Here is a 15,829-nt window from a genome sequence, read left to right on the forward strand (position 1 = left end):
CTTTCTTCGCTCACTTTGAGGCTGCGAAAACGGCCCCCGACACTCATGAGGACTATGTGCTCTTGTTCTTCGTGGCCGACTTGAGCAAGTCATTTGGCAGGGAGCCTAGTGGTTTGAGAGTTGGACTAGTAACCGAAAAGTTGCAAGATCGAATCCCCAAGCTGACAAGGTAAAAATCTGTCTTTCTGTCCCTGAACTAGGGGCATCACTGTTCCTAGGCTGTCATTGAAAATAATATTTTTTTTCTTATTAACTGACTTGCCTAGTTAAATAAAGGTAAAATAAAAATAAAATGTAAGCGTGTTGTCCCCACTTAATAATAAATAATAATAATAATATGCCATTTAGCAGACGCTTTTATCCAAAGCGACTTACTTGCTTCAAAATGTCCAACATTGTACCCAACAAGAAAGCGAAGGTAACTAAACTCCATTTACTATCTCCCCGTAGCACTCACTTCTGTCATCATGAAGTGCTTTGAGAGGCTAGTTAAGGAACATATCACCTCCATCTTACCCGACACCCTAGACCACTACAAATCGCATATAATCCTACAGATAAATGGACGACGCAATCACAATTGCACTACACACTGCCCTATCCCACCTGGACAAGAGAAATACCTATCTAAGAATGCTGTTAATCAACTACAGCTCAGCCTTCAACACCATAGTGCCCTCTAAGCTCATGACTAAGCTCAGGGCCCAGTGTCTGAACCCTTCCTGTGCAACTGGGTCCTGGACTTCCTCCCGGGCCGACGCCAAGTTGTGAAGATAGGCAACAATAACTCTGCCACGGTGATCCTCAACACAGGGGCCCCACTGGGGTGCGTGCTCAGTCCCCTCCAGTACTCCCTGTTCACCCATGACTGTGTGGCTACGCATGTCTCCAACTCAATCATCAAGTTTGCTGACAAAACAACAGGCCTGATTGCCAATGACGATGAGACAGCCTACAGGGAGGAGTTGAGAGCCCTCGCGGAGTGGTGCCAGGAAAATAATCTTGTTGACGTCAACAAAACGAAGGAGCGGATTGTTGACTACAGGAGACAGCAGAGAGAGCACACCCCCATCTACATTGACAGGGCCTTAGTGGACAGGGTCAAAAGCTTCAAGTTCCTAGGCGTGCACATCAGTGACAACCTGAAATGGTCCCTTCACACAGACAGTGTGGTGAAGACTGCGCAACAGCGCTTCTTTAAACTCTGGAGGCTGAAGAAATTTGCGTTTGCCCCTAAGACCCTCACAAACTTCTACATATGCACCATTGAGAGCATCCTGTCAAGCTGTATCACCTCCTGGTATGGCAATTGTACTATCCCCAACTCCAGGGCTCTCCAGAGGGTGGTGCGGTTAGCCCAACGCATCACAGGGGCACTTTCCCTGCCCTCCAGGCCAAGAAGATCATAAAGGACTTTAGCCACCCGAGCTACGGCCTGTTCACCCCGCTACCATCTAGAAGGGGGAGACGGTACAGGTGCATCAAAGCTGGGACCGAGAGACTGAGAAACAGAGGATGAGTATTTCTGTCTGTGATAAAGCCCTTTTGTGGGGGAAAAAACAATTCTCATTGACTGGGCCTGGCTCCCCAGAGGGTCGACCTGGGTGGGTATATGCCCACCCAGGCCCACCCATGGCTGCACCCCTGCCCAGTCATGTGAAATCCATAGATTAGGGCCTAATGAATTTATTTCAATTGATTGATTTCCTTATTTGAACTGTAACTATTATTTTTAGTATACATAGAGTATACAACACTAGTCACTTTAATAATGTTTACATACTGTTTCATCCACGTTATATGTATATAATGTAATAAAACATTTTACTCTTTGTTAGTAAGCACCTCTACAAACATTTTTGGGTGTGCGTCAGCTCATGCGTTTTACTGAAGTGTGTCTGCAACCAGTTCCCTGAGTACTACACTATGTGGCAAAACAAACAGGGCCACTGTGCTGCCTGAACTGTTTGTTCACTAAGTAGGAATGCAGTGAATTCCATGACAAGTAGTTCAGAAGTAATGTGGCTGAAACAAACGGTCCAAAGAATGCAGGTTCCTAATTAACAGTGGAGGGTAGGGTACTACTGCATGGGCCTGGTGTAGTTCAACACACTACATGCTGTTACTGGAACACAGGCCAGGACCAAACAGAGTAGAGAGCTGTGTTGTGTTTTTGTGCTTGTGTGTGCAGAAATGGCTCTGATGCTCAACTGCAGCTTCCTGTGAACTTTTGAAAAATGTCAACCCATAAATCTCTCAAAACAACCAGATTTATTTCCTTTACTTTGCTGCATGACACCGCAGTAATACTAACAGGGTTGATATAACACTATGCGTCAGCTGGTAAAGGCTGTAGTTGTCCTTCAGGAGGCGTTTGCTATATGCTGCTGACACCAGTCTGTTTACTCACGGTATTACCATGCACACTGTAAACATTAGGATGCCTATTGCAAGTGTGATGCTGCCGCTGCAGACTGCCTCTCAGGCTGGTGCAGTCCACAGGAGGCTGCCTCTCAGGCTGGTGCAGTCCACAGGAGGCTGCCTCTCATACTAATACAGTCCACAGGAGGCTGCCTCTCAGGCTGGTGCAGTCCACAGGAGGCTGCCTCTCAGGCTGGTGCAGTCCACTAGAGGCTGCCTCTCAGGCTGGTGCAGTCCACAGGAGGCTGCCTCTCAGGCTGGTGCAGTCCACAGGAGGCTGCCTCTCATACTAATACAGTCCACAGGAGGCTGCCTCTCAGGCTGGTGCAGTCCACAGGAGGCTGCCTCTCATACTAATACAGTCCACAGGAGGCTGCCTCTCATACTAATACAGTCCACAGGAGGCTGCCTCTCATACTAATACAGTCCACAGGAGGCTGCCTCTCAGGCTGGTGCAGTCCACAGGAGGCTGCCTCTCATACTAATACAGTCCACAGGAGGCTGCCTCTCATGCTAATACAGTCCAGTCCAGAGCATGCTGCCTCTCAGGCTGGCACAGTCAATTACAGTCCAGAGCAGACTGCCACAGTCCACAGGAGGCTGCCTCTCATGCTAATACAGTCCAGTCCAGAGCAGGCTGCCTCTCATGCTAATACATTCCAGTCCAGAGCAGAATGCCACAGTCCACAGGAGGCTGCCTCTCATGCTAATACAGTCCAGTCCAGAGCAGGCTGCCTCTCAAGCTAGTACAGTTCACAGCAGGCTGCCTTTCAGTCTTGTTCAGTCCAGTCTACAGCAGCCGGAGAGGGATGGCTCAGCTCTGCTCTGGGAGGACCTTAGCACTTCATATCTGTCCAGTGGCGCCTCAGACAAATGGGCCTGTCTTCTCAGTGGCCACGCTTGAGTAAAGAGCCCAGAGAGCGCTGTGGTGCTGTGGTGGTGAACACCATGATGAGATAGAGGAACACAGGACATACCGCTCACCAATATTTCTGCTCTATATTTTAAATGTTTTTTTAAATTTAACTAGGCAAGTTAATTAAGAATGCATTCTTATTTACAGTGACGGCCTAGGAACAGTGGGTTAACTGCCTTGTTCAGAGGCAGAACAACAGATGTTTACCTTGTCAGCTCGGGATTCGATCAACCTTTCAGTTACTGGCCCAACACTCTAACCACTAGGCTACCTGCCGCCCCTATTGAGTCGAGGTTAACAGATGTTTTTCCATAGATACACAACTGTAGTGATTCATTGTGTGTATATATAGAACTACATTTATGGAATGCATATTCTAATGTGATTATAGATTGTATGAGGATGTTGTGTTCACAATGTTGTCATTGAGAATGGGTTGGAAGAGAGCAGAGAGTACAGTCAGCTGTTGTCTATTACCTCAAATCTTGGCAAATTTCAATTGCCAGTGTTTACATAAAGAATTACAGTAGGGTGAACAATCGTTCACAGTACTTTGATATTTCCCCTCCCCCAAAAGCATCACAATAACGTAACTTTGCGAGAGAGATTGAAACAAGCAAAAATGTCCTCATGTAACAGCCTATTCAACTCCAACATGCTCTGGTTTTACACGGAATTCAAGTGTAAGGAAGCATGAAATATTTCATTAGAGGTAAAGGCTGATTCATCTCATAATTCAGTTAAGACATCAGCAGTCATCTGGATTGAATGACATATGTGACTTTTACTTATTTCTGCTAGACTGATTGGACAATAAATTGGCCCACATCATTGCCCTGGTTGTGTTGTCATTCTTATTGTGATGACTGTTTCCATAGTGACTGGATTGGTGTAGTATTTCTCATTGGCTGTTGAATATGACAGTGTAGTGTGAGAACTGGAAGCCTAGGGTGTGTTATTATGGTCTATCTGGAGGACAGCACAGCTCACCTGACCGCCTCTGGGAGGCTCTGACCTGCACGGGGGGATCTGTACTATACAGTAGCACAGTAAGAAACACTACACTCACATACAACATTCACACTCACACAATCTGACCCAAAAGTCCTCCGAGTGATTAACGACCAGGTCAGTCTGACCCAGAAGACCGCTGAGTGATTAAAGACCAGGTCAGTCTGGGTCAGAAGTCCTCATAGTGATTAAAGACCAGGTCATTCTGGGTCAGAAGTCCTCATAGTGATTAACGACCAGGTCAGTCTGGGTCAGAAGTCCTCATAGTGATTAAAGACCAGGTCAGTCTGGGTCAGAAGTCCTCGTAGTGATTAACGACCAGGTCAGTCTGGATCAGAAGTCCTCATAGTGATTAACGACCAGGTCAGTCTGGGTCAGAAGTCCTCATAGTGATTAAAGACCAGGTCAGTCTGGATCAGAAGTCCTCGTAGTGATTAACGACCAGGTCAGTCTGGATCAGAAGTCCTCATAGTGATTAAAGACCAGGTCAGTCTGGATCAGAAGTCCTCGTAGTGATTAACGACCAGGTCAGTCTGGGTCAGAAGTCCTCATAGTGATTAAAGACCAGGTCAGTCTGGATCAGAAGTCCTCGTAGTGATTAACGACCAGGTCAGTCTGGGTCAGAAGTCCTCATAGTGATTAACGACCAGGTCAGTCTGGATCAGAAGTCCTCATAGTGATTAACGACCAGGTCAGTCTGGGTCAGAAGTCCTCATAGTGATTAAAGACCAGGTCAGTCTGGATCAGAAGTCCTCATAGTGATTAACGACCAGGTCAGTCTGGATCAGAAGTCCTCATAGTGATTAACGACCAGGTCAGTCTGGGTCAGAAGTCCTCATAGTGATTAAAGACCAGGTCAGTCTGGATCAGAAGTCCTCGTAGTGATTAACGACCAGGTCAGTCTGGGTCAGAAGTCCTCATAGTGATTAACGACCAAGTCAGTCTGGATCAGAAGTTTCTACCTGTGCATGTTCTGCACCTGGATAACCCTAAGTGGAAACGTATGGAATCCTGTCTGCTCCACTGCTCCTAAAGCTAGTGTTGAATGAAGCAGAGACCTGTTCATAGAAAGACTCTCTCTTCCTGTCCGATGGGCACAGCTGCTACGCAACTGCCATCCAAAGTGTGTAAAAGTAAATAATTGATGCGGACGGTTTAGAGCAAATCACATCATTGTATTATTTTTCATTCTTTCCACCACCAGCGCTGCCCCCTGTCCATCTCTTCTTTTATCCAACGATACAGGGAAGATTTAATGCCCTAGTTAAAGCAATGAATGACCCCATGTAATTGAAATCAATAAAGCCTGGCGAGCTGGTAGGGGAGAGTGCTGAGACTTACACATTGTGTGAAATAATATGAGCCCCTGCCTTGGCCAGTCTTCAGCACTACCGCACATTCTACACTTTGCTGTGAAAGTCATTGGAAGTCTAGAAACTTGGTGTAGAATGTCCAACAAGCAGCCAGTGACCAATACATCAGTGCACAAAATAGTGGAACGATCAAGCAGAAATATGATTCATGACGGAATACTAATTGTATTTTCTCCTTCGCTGTTGTTTTCACTCCTTCCCTCTTTTCCCCCCTGTTCTCTCTCTCTGACTCTCTCAGCCATAACCAGAAGAGCACGTCGTTCCGACACCCTGTGACTGGACAGATATCTCCAGAAAACACTGAATATATGCTCCACGACAAGTGAGTGCACCTCTACTATTTTTACTCGAGGAAGGTTATAATGTGGGCTTCAGTGTAACGTCTGGTTGGTCCAAGGTCATGCTGGGAGGAGATGAGAATAGAGTGTAATTTAACTTGGATTAGAGTGTGAGATTGTCTGCTGCTTGTCCCAGAGATGAGATGAGGAGGAACAGGAACTGACTGCCTGAGGAAAGGCTTTCTATTAACTACAGTCATAGAAATGAACAACAATAATAACAATAATTATAAAACAAATTAGAAGGATGATGGCCATTCTATTTTTTATGGAAATGAAATTCATAACTGCTTACACTTGTGCAACGGCTGCTCCCAGGCTAATTTTGTGTGTGTATTTTTAAGGTGTTATCTTAATTGAATTTATGGTAATGAACCAACTATGGTTCACATTATGTCTTTGACTGTGGCCATGGCAAGCCTGAAGCCATTCATCTGTCTGAAACATCAAAGTTGTGCTAATGATGGCTATTATTACCACCTAGTTTTGTTCATCAGAGAACAATATGTAGAGTATTTTCTGCAGTGGTGAAGTTGATTGTGTTGAATTGTGTGAGTGGTACGGCCATGGTGGAGGCCCAGGTAGTGTGATGAGCATGGGACCGAGTGTTAGCGTCACATGCACAGATATGGTTTGACCTGGACGTACTGGGACAAATCTTTAAGTTGTAGCGTTGTAGAGCTTGCTTGTAAGTGTCTCTAAAACATGGCATGACATTCCTGATTCTTTTGTTGCTGAGAATTGTCCTGTTTTGTTGCTGTGAAATGCAGATGAGCTTTGCGATTTACATAAATTCACTGAAAACCCACACAAGGTTATATTAACAGTATTACACTTTCATGTAGCCAACTTTTGGCCAGTTAATAGCCTAACCACCGATCAAGCAACATTATGGACTAAACAAGAAAAATCCTGTGGCTGCAGGATGATTTTGTTGTGACAGTGTAGGCCAAATTAAGATCCTACATCTGTACCATGACTTTCATGTTAACGTTTCATGATACATTTTTATTTATTTATATTTGACCTTTATTTAACCAGGTAAGCTTGTTGAGAACAAGTTCTCATTTACAACTGCGACCTGGCCAAGATAAAGCATAGCAGTGTGAACAGGCAACACAGAGTTACACATGGAGTAAACAATGAACAAGTCAATAACACAGTAGAAAAAAAGAAAAAAAGAGAGTCTATATACATTGTGTGCAAAAGGCATGAGGAGGTAGGTGAATAATTACAATTTTGCAGATTAACACTGGAGTGATAAATGATCAGATGGTCATGTACAGGTAGAGATACTGGTGTGCAAAAGAGCAGAAAAGTAAATAAATATAAACAGTATGGGGATGAGGTAGGTAAATTGGGTGGGCTATTTACCGATAGACTATGTACAGCTGCACCGATCGGTTAGCTGCTCAGATAGCAGATGTTTGAAGTTGGTGAGGGAGATAAAAGTCTCCAACTTCAGCGATTTTTGCAATTCGTTCCAGTCACAGGCAGCAGAGAACTGGAACGAAAGGCGGCCAAATGAGGTGTTTGCTTTAGGGATGATCAGTGAGATACACCTTCTGGAGTGCGTGCTACGGGTGGGTGTTGCCATCGTGACCAGAATTATTATTTTACTATCTAATACCAGATCAAAGCTCAGTAGACCAGCCATGCTTAGAATAGCATTATACTCATGCTCTTCCCACAGGAATATGTGACGAATGAAATGAAATAGCATGATTAATGTCCTCTGTAAATTGTCATAGTTTACTGTTGATTCATGTCACATTATCATCAGTCCTTAAAATGCTGTCATCATCATAACCCTCCACTCCAAGTCAACCATACAGTAGACTTCTTTCCAGTACAGTGAAATCATGCAGCTATGACATTAATCATATATTTGAAAATGCTTGGAGCATTAAGGGAATATCACAGAGGCCCATCAAGCCCATCTCTCACAAGTAGGAGACAAGCCCAATGCTCTTGGCACGGCCTGATTGATACCCCTCATTAGAGACAGCCGGGGCTACTTTCACTGTACACACACACACACACACACACACACACACACACACACACACACACACACACACACACACACACACACACACACACACACACACACACACACACACACACACACACACACACACACACACACACACACACACACACACACGTCGTCACAGAGAAACACTGGGGGAGGTTATTATCCCAGAGTTCACTGCCACCAAAGTGGCACACCCTTGACCTCTCACCCCATGCCACCTATTCAGTGGTACATCCCTGCCCCACACTGTATGCTGATGGACTCTACCACTACCAAAGCCAGTGAGTAGGGGGTGTATGGTAGGCTATAGAGTTTCTATCTCACAGCCAGTCTATTAAGAGAAATATCACCCTCTTGGCATTCCTCTTTTTCCTCTTTTAAAGTGTATTGAATGCCTGTGGTGTGCAGGGGTAGAATAAGCTAAAGTAACAGGACTTATGAAGCCCCTTGACACTCTGCTGGCTGCTATTTATACTACGGCCAACTTGTTTTACTTCTCTCTATCCCTTCCTCCCAGTCATACTTTAGTTGTGGAAATAGAGCATCGTAACAGCTGGGGTACTGATGCACCCAGGGGGAAGCGTGTGTGTTATGCAATGATGATGCCTTCGCTCTGGCCTGCATAGCCAAAACAGACACCCAGGGCAGATTGTTGCAGTTGGTTGCTGTGGTAGCCAGGGTGTGGATGTCACCCATGCTGAGACCCAGACATGGATGGCGAAGTAGGTTCCCTCCAGTATTCCCTCTGGGGAGTAGGATGGGTACAGGATGGACCGGCAAGCACACTCAGTGCTGACAGACTCAGTGACAGGATCATAATATTATACAGTTGGAAGTTTACGTACACTTAGGTTGGAATCATTAAATCATTTTTTTCAACCACTCCACAAATTTCTTGTTAAAAAACGAATAGTTTTGGCAAGTAGGTTAGGACATCTACTTTGTTTTTTATTTTAACCACTAGGCTACCCTGCCGCCCCGACACAATTAACTTTTCTAATAATTGTTCACAGAGAGATGATTTCACTTATAATTCACTGTATCACAATTTCAGTGGGTCAGAAGTTTACATAGAAGAAGTTGACTGTGCCTTTAAACAGCTTGGAACATTCCCGAAAATGATGTCATGGCTTTAGAATATTCTGATATGCTAATTGACATAATTTGAGTTAATTGGAGGTGTACCTGTGGATGTATTTCAAGGCCTACCTTCAAACTCAGTGACTTTTTGCTTGATATCCTCTGGTATATCAGAGGAAATGTCCTCAGGTCTGATGAAACAAAAAATAACTGTTTGGCTGTAATGACCATTGTTATGATTGGAGGAGAAAGGGGGAGGCTTGCAAGCCGATGAACACCATCCCATCCATGAAGCACGGGGGTGGCAGCATCATGTTGTGGGGGTGCTTTGCTGCAGGAGGGACTGGTGCACTTCACAAAATAGATGGCAACATGAGAAAGGAAAATTATGTGGATATATTGAAGCAACATCTCAAGACATCAGTCGGGAAGTTAAAGCTTGGTCGCAAATGGGTCTTCCCAATGGACAATGACCCCAAGCATACTTCTAAAGTTGTGGCAAAATGGCTTAAGGACAACAAAGTCAAGGTATTGGAGTGGCCGTCACAAAGCCCTGACCTCAATCCTATGGAAAATGTGTGGGCAGAACTGAAAAAGTGTGTGCGAGCAAGGAGACCTAAAAACCTGACTCCGTTACACCATCTCTGTCAGGAGGAATGGGGCAAAATTCACCCAACTTACTGTGAGAAGCGTGTGGAAGGCTACCCGAAACGTTTGACCCAAGTTAAACAATTTAAAGGCAATGCTACCAAATAATAATTGAGTGCATGTAAACTTCTGACCCATTGGGAATGTGATGAAAGAAATAAAAGCAGAATTTAATCATTCTCTCTACTATTATTCTGACATTTCACACTCTTAAAATGAAGTGGTGACGTAACTGGCCTAAGACACAACATTTTTTATTCGGATTAAATGTCAGGAATTGTGAAAAACCTCATCTGTATATATATTTATACAGTGGGTCAAAAAAGTATTTAGTCAGCCACCAATTGTGCAAGTTCTCCCACTTAAAAAGATGAGAGAGGCCTGTAATTTTCATCATAGGTACACTTCAACTATGACAGACAAAATGAGAAAAAAAATCCAGAAAATCACATTGTAAGATTTTTAATGAATTTCTTTGCAAATTATGGTGGAAAATAAGTATTTGGTCACCTACAATCAAGCAAGATTTCTGGCTCTCACAGACCTGTAACTTCTTCTTTAAGAGGCTCTTCTGTCCTCCACTCGTTACCTGTATTAATGGCACCTGTTTGAACGTGTTATCAGTATAAAAGACACCTGTCCACAACCTCAAACAGTCACACTCCAAACTCCACTATGGCCAAGACCAAAGAGCTGTCAAAGGACACCAGAAACAAAATTGTAGACCTGCACCAGGCTGGGAAGACTGAATCTGCAATAGGTAAGCAGCATGGTTTGAAGAAATCAACTGTGGGAGCAATTATTAGGAAATGGAAGACATACAAGACCACTGATAATCTCCCTCGATCTGGGGCTCCACGCAAGATCTCACCCCGTGGGGTCAAAATGATCACAAGAACCACACGGGGGGGACCTAGTGCATGACCTGCAGAGAGATTGGACCAAAGTAACAAAGCCTACCATCAGTAACACACTATGCCGCCAGGGACTCAAATCCTGCAGTGCCAGACATGTCCCCCTGCTTAAGCCAGTACATGTCCAGGCCCGTCTGAAGTTTGCTAGAGAGCATTTGGATGATCCAGAAGAAGATTGGGAGAATGTCATATGGTCAGATGAAACCAAAATATAACTTTTTGGTAAAAACTCAACTCGTCGTGTTTGGAGGACAAAGAATGCTGAGTTGCATCCAAAGAACACCATACCTACTGTGAAGCATGGGGGTGGAAACATCATGCTTTGGGGCAGTTTTTCTGCAAAGGGACCAGGACAACTGATCCGTGTAAAGAAAAGAATGAATGGGGCCATGTATCGTGAGATTTTGAGTGAAAACCTCCTTCCATCAGCAAGGGCATTGAAGATGAAACGTGGCTGGGTCTTTCAGCATGACAATGATCCCAAACACACTGCCCGGGCAACGAAGGAGTGGCTTTGTAAGAAGCATTTCAAGGTCCTGGAGTGGCCTAGCCAGTCTCCAGATCTCAACCCCATCGAGAATCTTTGGAGGGAGTTGAAAGTCTGTGTTACCCAGCAACAGCCCCAAAACATCACTGCTCTAGAGGAGATCTGCATGGAGGAATAGGCCAAAATACCAGCAACAGTGTGTGAAAACCTTGTAAAGACTTACAGAAAACGATTGACCTCTGTCATTGCCAACAAAGGGTATATAACAAAGTATTGAGATAAACTTTTGTTATTGACCAAATACTTATTTTCCACCACAATTTGCAAATAAATTCATAAATAATCCTACAATGTGATTTTCTGTACTTTTTTTCTTCTAATTTTGTCTGTCATAGTTGAAGTGTATGTATGATGAAAATTACAGGCCTCTCTCATCTTTGTAAGTGGGAGAACTTGCACAATTGGTGGCTGACTAAATACTTTTTTGACCCACTGTATAAATATATATACAGATTAGGTTTTTCACAATTCCTGACATTTAATCCAAATACTTATTCAGTGTCTTAGGCCAGTTACGTCACCACTTTATTTTATATATATATATAGCCTCGTTATTGTTATTTTATTGTGTTGCTTTTTATTTTTTCTCTTTGTTAAGAAACTTTTTAACTGCCTGTTTGGGACAGCACTCTTAAGGAAGCATTTCACAATACAGTTTACAGCTGTTATATTCGGCGCATGTGACGAATAACGTTTGATTTGAATATTGCATAGTCATGTTGTGTGACTTATAGGCTAGATACATTCTGGTGCATTCTCTGGGGACTGAACAAGCTGTATCTCTCTCCTGTGAGTTGTGTTGCATAGACGCTTGTGCTTGAAGGATGAAAAGATTTATTCGATTGCTCCTCAGTGAATCTCACTTTACTTTTCGCTTTGTGCTTGAAGTTCAAGGAACAATTTATTCGATTTTCTTCTCAGTGAATGACACTTTTCAAACTTTCTTGATGTTGCTGCCTTTCACAGTAAACATTGACTAACTGCATGCTAAACTCACATAGCTCCTTATCTGATGTGCTGGTTTGTAATGTAAACACTCTGTTATGCCTTCTGTGATGGGATAAATCATAAGGCATTGAAATCCTATTAGAGTAGAGGTGAGTGAAATCCTACCGGACTAGAATAGAGAGGAAATCCTATTGAACTAGACTAGAACTGAAATCCTATTGAACTAGACTAGAGGTGAAATCCTATTGAACTAGACTAGAGGATAAATCCTAGTGGACTAGACTAGAGGTGAAATCCTATTGAACTAGACTAGAGGATAAATCCTATTAGACTAGACTAGATGTGAAACCCTATTAGACTGGAGGTGAAATCCTATTAGACTGGAGGTGAAATCCTATTAGACTGGAGGTGAAATCCTAATAGACTGGAGGTGAAATCCTATTAGACTGGAGGTGAAATCCTATTAGACTGGAGGTGAAATCCTATTAGACTGGAGGTGAAATCCTATTAGACTGGAGGTGAAATCCTATTAGACTGGAGGTGAAATCCTATTAGACTGGAGGTGAAATCCTATTAGACTGGAGGTGAAATCCTATTAGACTGGAGGTGAAATCCTATTAGACTGGAGGTGAAATCCTATTAGACTGGAGGTGAAATCCTATTAGACTGGAGGTGAAATCCTAATAGACTGGAGGTGAAATCCTAATAGACTGGAGGTGAAATCCTATTAGACTGGAGGTGAAATCCTATTAGACTGGAGGTGAAATCCTATTAGACTGGAGGTGAAATCCTATTCGACTGGAGGTGAAATCCTATTGGATTAGACTAGAGGTGAGTGAAATCCTACTGGACTAGACTAGAGGGGAAATCCTATTGAACTAAACTAGAGGACAAATCCTATTGGACAAGACTAGAATTGAAATCCTATTAGACTAGACAAGATGTGAAATCCTATTAGACTAGATGTGAAATCCTATTAGACTAAACAAGATGTGAAATCCTATTAGACTAGATGTGAAATCCTATTAGACTAGATGTGAATTCGTATTAGACTAGACTAGAGGTGAATTCGTATTAGACTAGACTAGAGGTGAATTCCTATTAGACTTGACATGAAATCCTATTGGACTAGAGGTGAAATCCTATTGGACTTGAGGTGAAGTCTTATTGGACTAGAGGTGAAATCCTATTGGACTTGAGGTTAAATCCTATTGGACTTGAGGTGAATTCTTATTAGACTAGACTAGAGGTGAATTCGTATTAGACTAGACTAGAGGTGAAATCCTATTAGACTGGAGGTGAAATCCTATTAGACTGGAGGTGAAATCCTATTAGACTGGAGGTGAAATCCTATTAGACTGGAGGTGAAATCCTATTAGACTGGAGGTGAAATCCTATTAGACTGGAGGTGAAATCCTATTAGACTGGAGGTGAAATCCTATTAGACTGGAGGTGAAATCCTAATAGACTGGAGGTGAAATCCTAATAGACTGGAGGTGAAATCCTATTAGACTGGAGGTGAAATCCTATTAGACTGGAGGTGAAATCCTATTAGACTGGAGGTGAAATCCTATTCGACTGGAGGTGAAATCCTATTGGATTAGACTAGAGGTGAGTGAAATCCTACTGGACTAGACTAGAGGGGAAATCCTATTGAACTAAACTAGAGGACAAATCCTATTGGACAAGACTAGAATTGAAATCCTATTAGACTAGACAAGATGTGAAATCCTATTAGACTAGATGTGAAATCCTATTAGACTAAACAAGATGTGAAATCCTATTAGACTAGATGTGAAATCCTATTAGACTAGATGTGAATTCGTATTAGACTAGACTAGAGGTGAATTCGTATTAGACTAGACTAGAGGTGAATTCCTATTAGACTTGACATGAAATCCTATTGGACTAGAGGTGAAATCCTATTGGACTTGAGGTGAAGTCTTATTGGACTAGAGGTGAAATCCTATTGGACTTGAGGTTAAATCCTATTGGACTTGAGGTGAATTCTTATTAGACTAGACTAGAGGTGAATTCGTATTAGACTAGACTAGAGGTGAATTCCTATTAGACTAGACGTGACATGAAATCCTATTAGATGTGAAATCCTATTGGACTAGAGGTGAAATCATATTGGACTAGACTAGAGGTGAAATCCTATTCGACTCGACTAGAGGTGAAACCCTACTAGAATGGAGGTGAAACGCTACTAGAATAGAGGTGAAATCCTATAGGACTTGAGGCGAAATCCTATAGGACTTGAGGTGAAATCCTATTGGACTTGAGGTGAATTCCTATTAGACTAGACTAGAGGTGAATTCCTATTAGACTAGACTTGACGTGAAATCCTATTAGACTGGACTAGACGTGAAATCCTATTGGACTAGAGATGAAATCCTATTGGACTAGACTAGAGGTGAAATCTTATTGGACTAGACTAGAGGTGAAATCCTATTAGACTAGACTAGAGGTGAAATCCTTTTGGACTAGAGGTGAGCGGACCTTGGGCGGAACAGATACAGTGTATTGATCAGAATGTTAAAGCCTGAACAGATACAGTGTATTGATCAGAATGTTAAAGCCTGAACAGATACGGTATATTGATCAGAATGTTAAAGCCTGAACAGATACGGTATATTGATCAGAATGTTAAAGCCTGAACAGATACGGTATATTGATCAGAATGTTAAAGCCTGAACAGATACGGTATATTGATCAGAATGTTAAAGCCTGAACAGATACGGTATATTGATCAGAATGTTAAAGCCTGAACAGATACGGTATATTGATCAGAATGTTAAAGCCTGAACAGATACGGTATATTGATCAGAATGTTAAAGCCTGAACAGATACGGTATATTGATCAGAATGTTAAAGCCTGAACAGATACGGTATATTGATCAGAATGTTAAAGCCTGAACAGATACGGTATATTGATCAGAATGTTAAAGCCTGAACAGATACGGTATATTGATCAGAATGTTAAAGCCTGAACAGATACGGTATATTGATCAGAATGTTAAAGTCTGAACAGATACGGTATATTGATCCGAATGTTAAAGCCTGAACAGATACGGTATATTGATCAGAATGTTAAAGCCTGAACAGATACGGTATATTGATCAGAATGTTAAAGTCTGAACAGATACGGTATATTGATCAGAATGTTAAAGCCTGAACAGATACGGTATATTGATCAAGATTTTAAAGCCTCCTGGGTCAGGATGAGGTGATTATTTGACCTGAGTGCGTCTTCAAGCTCTTCATACAGTATTGCCCTCCAAAACACAGCCTGACTCAGCCAGACAGCAACCCACTCTATACTGTACACTACAGACAGAGAGAGGAGAAAAGGGAGACACAGAGAGAGAGAAAGCGTGAGAGAGAGAGCGGGAGAGAGGGAGAAAGAGAAAGATAGAAACCTTCTGAATAATTTACTCTCCAGGAGAGAGAAAAACACACAGCAGAAAACAGGGAGTCCTCCTCTGACTAGAATAATTTGTCAAAGCAGAGTTATTACCCGGGCCGGTTAGAGACTTTCAAGCTGACTGTAGGTGTATTATTTATGCAGAATGTTATGAAAATGATTAGTCGG

The 15,829-nt window shown here is 42.7% G+C and overlaps 1 protein-coding gene across 7 annotated transcripts in view; it reads left to right on the plus strand.

The window, feature by feature from the left end:
- The window catches only part of plekha7b (pleckstrin homology domain containing, family A member 7b), a 170,730-nt gene that overhangs the window by 75,457 nt on the left and 79,444 nt on the right, over positions 1–15,829 (plus strand). For all 7 annotated transcript variants that reach the window (XM_052462547.1, XM_052462552.1, XM_052462545.1 and 4 more), the window contains one exon: positions 5,960–6,043. In XM_052462547.1, coding sequence (XP_052318507.1) covers positions 5,960–6,043 — 84 coding nt within the window. The remainder of the gene's footprint in view (positions 1–5,959; positions 6,044–15,829) is intronic.

This window comes from Oncorhynchus keta, chromosome 14, assembly GCF_023373465.1.
Source record: "Oncorhynchus keta strain PuntledgeMale-10-30-2019 chromosome 14, Oket_V2, whole genome shotgun sequence".
NCBI lineage: Eukaryota > Metazoa > Chordata > Actinopteri > Salmoniformes > Salmonidae > Oncorhynchus > Oncorhynchus keta.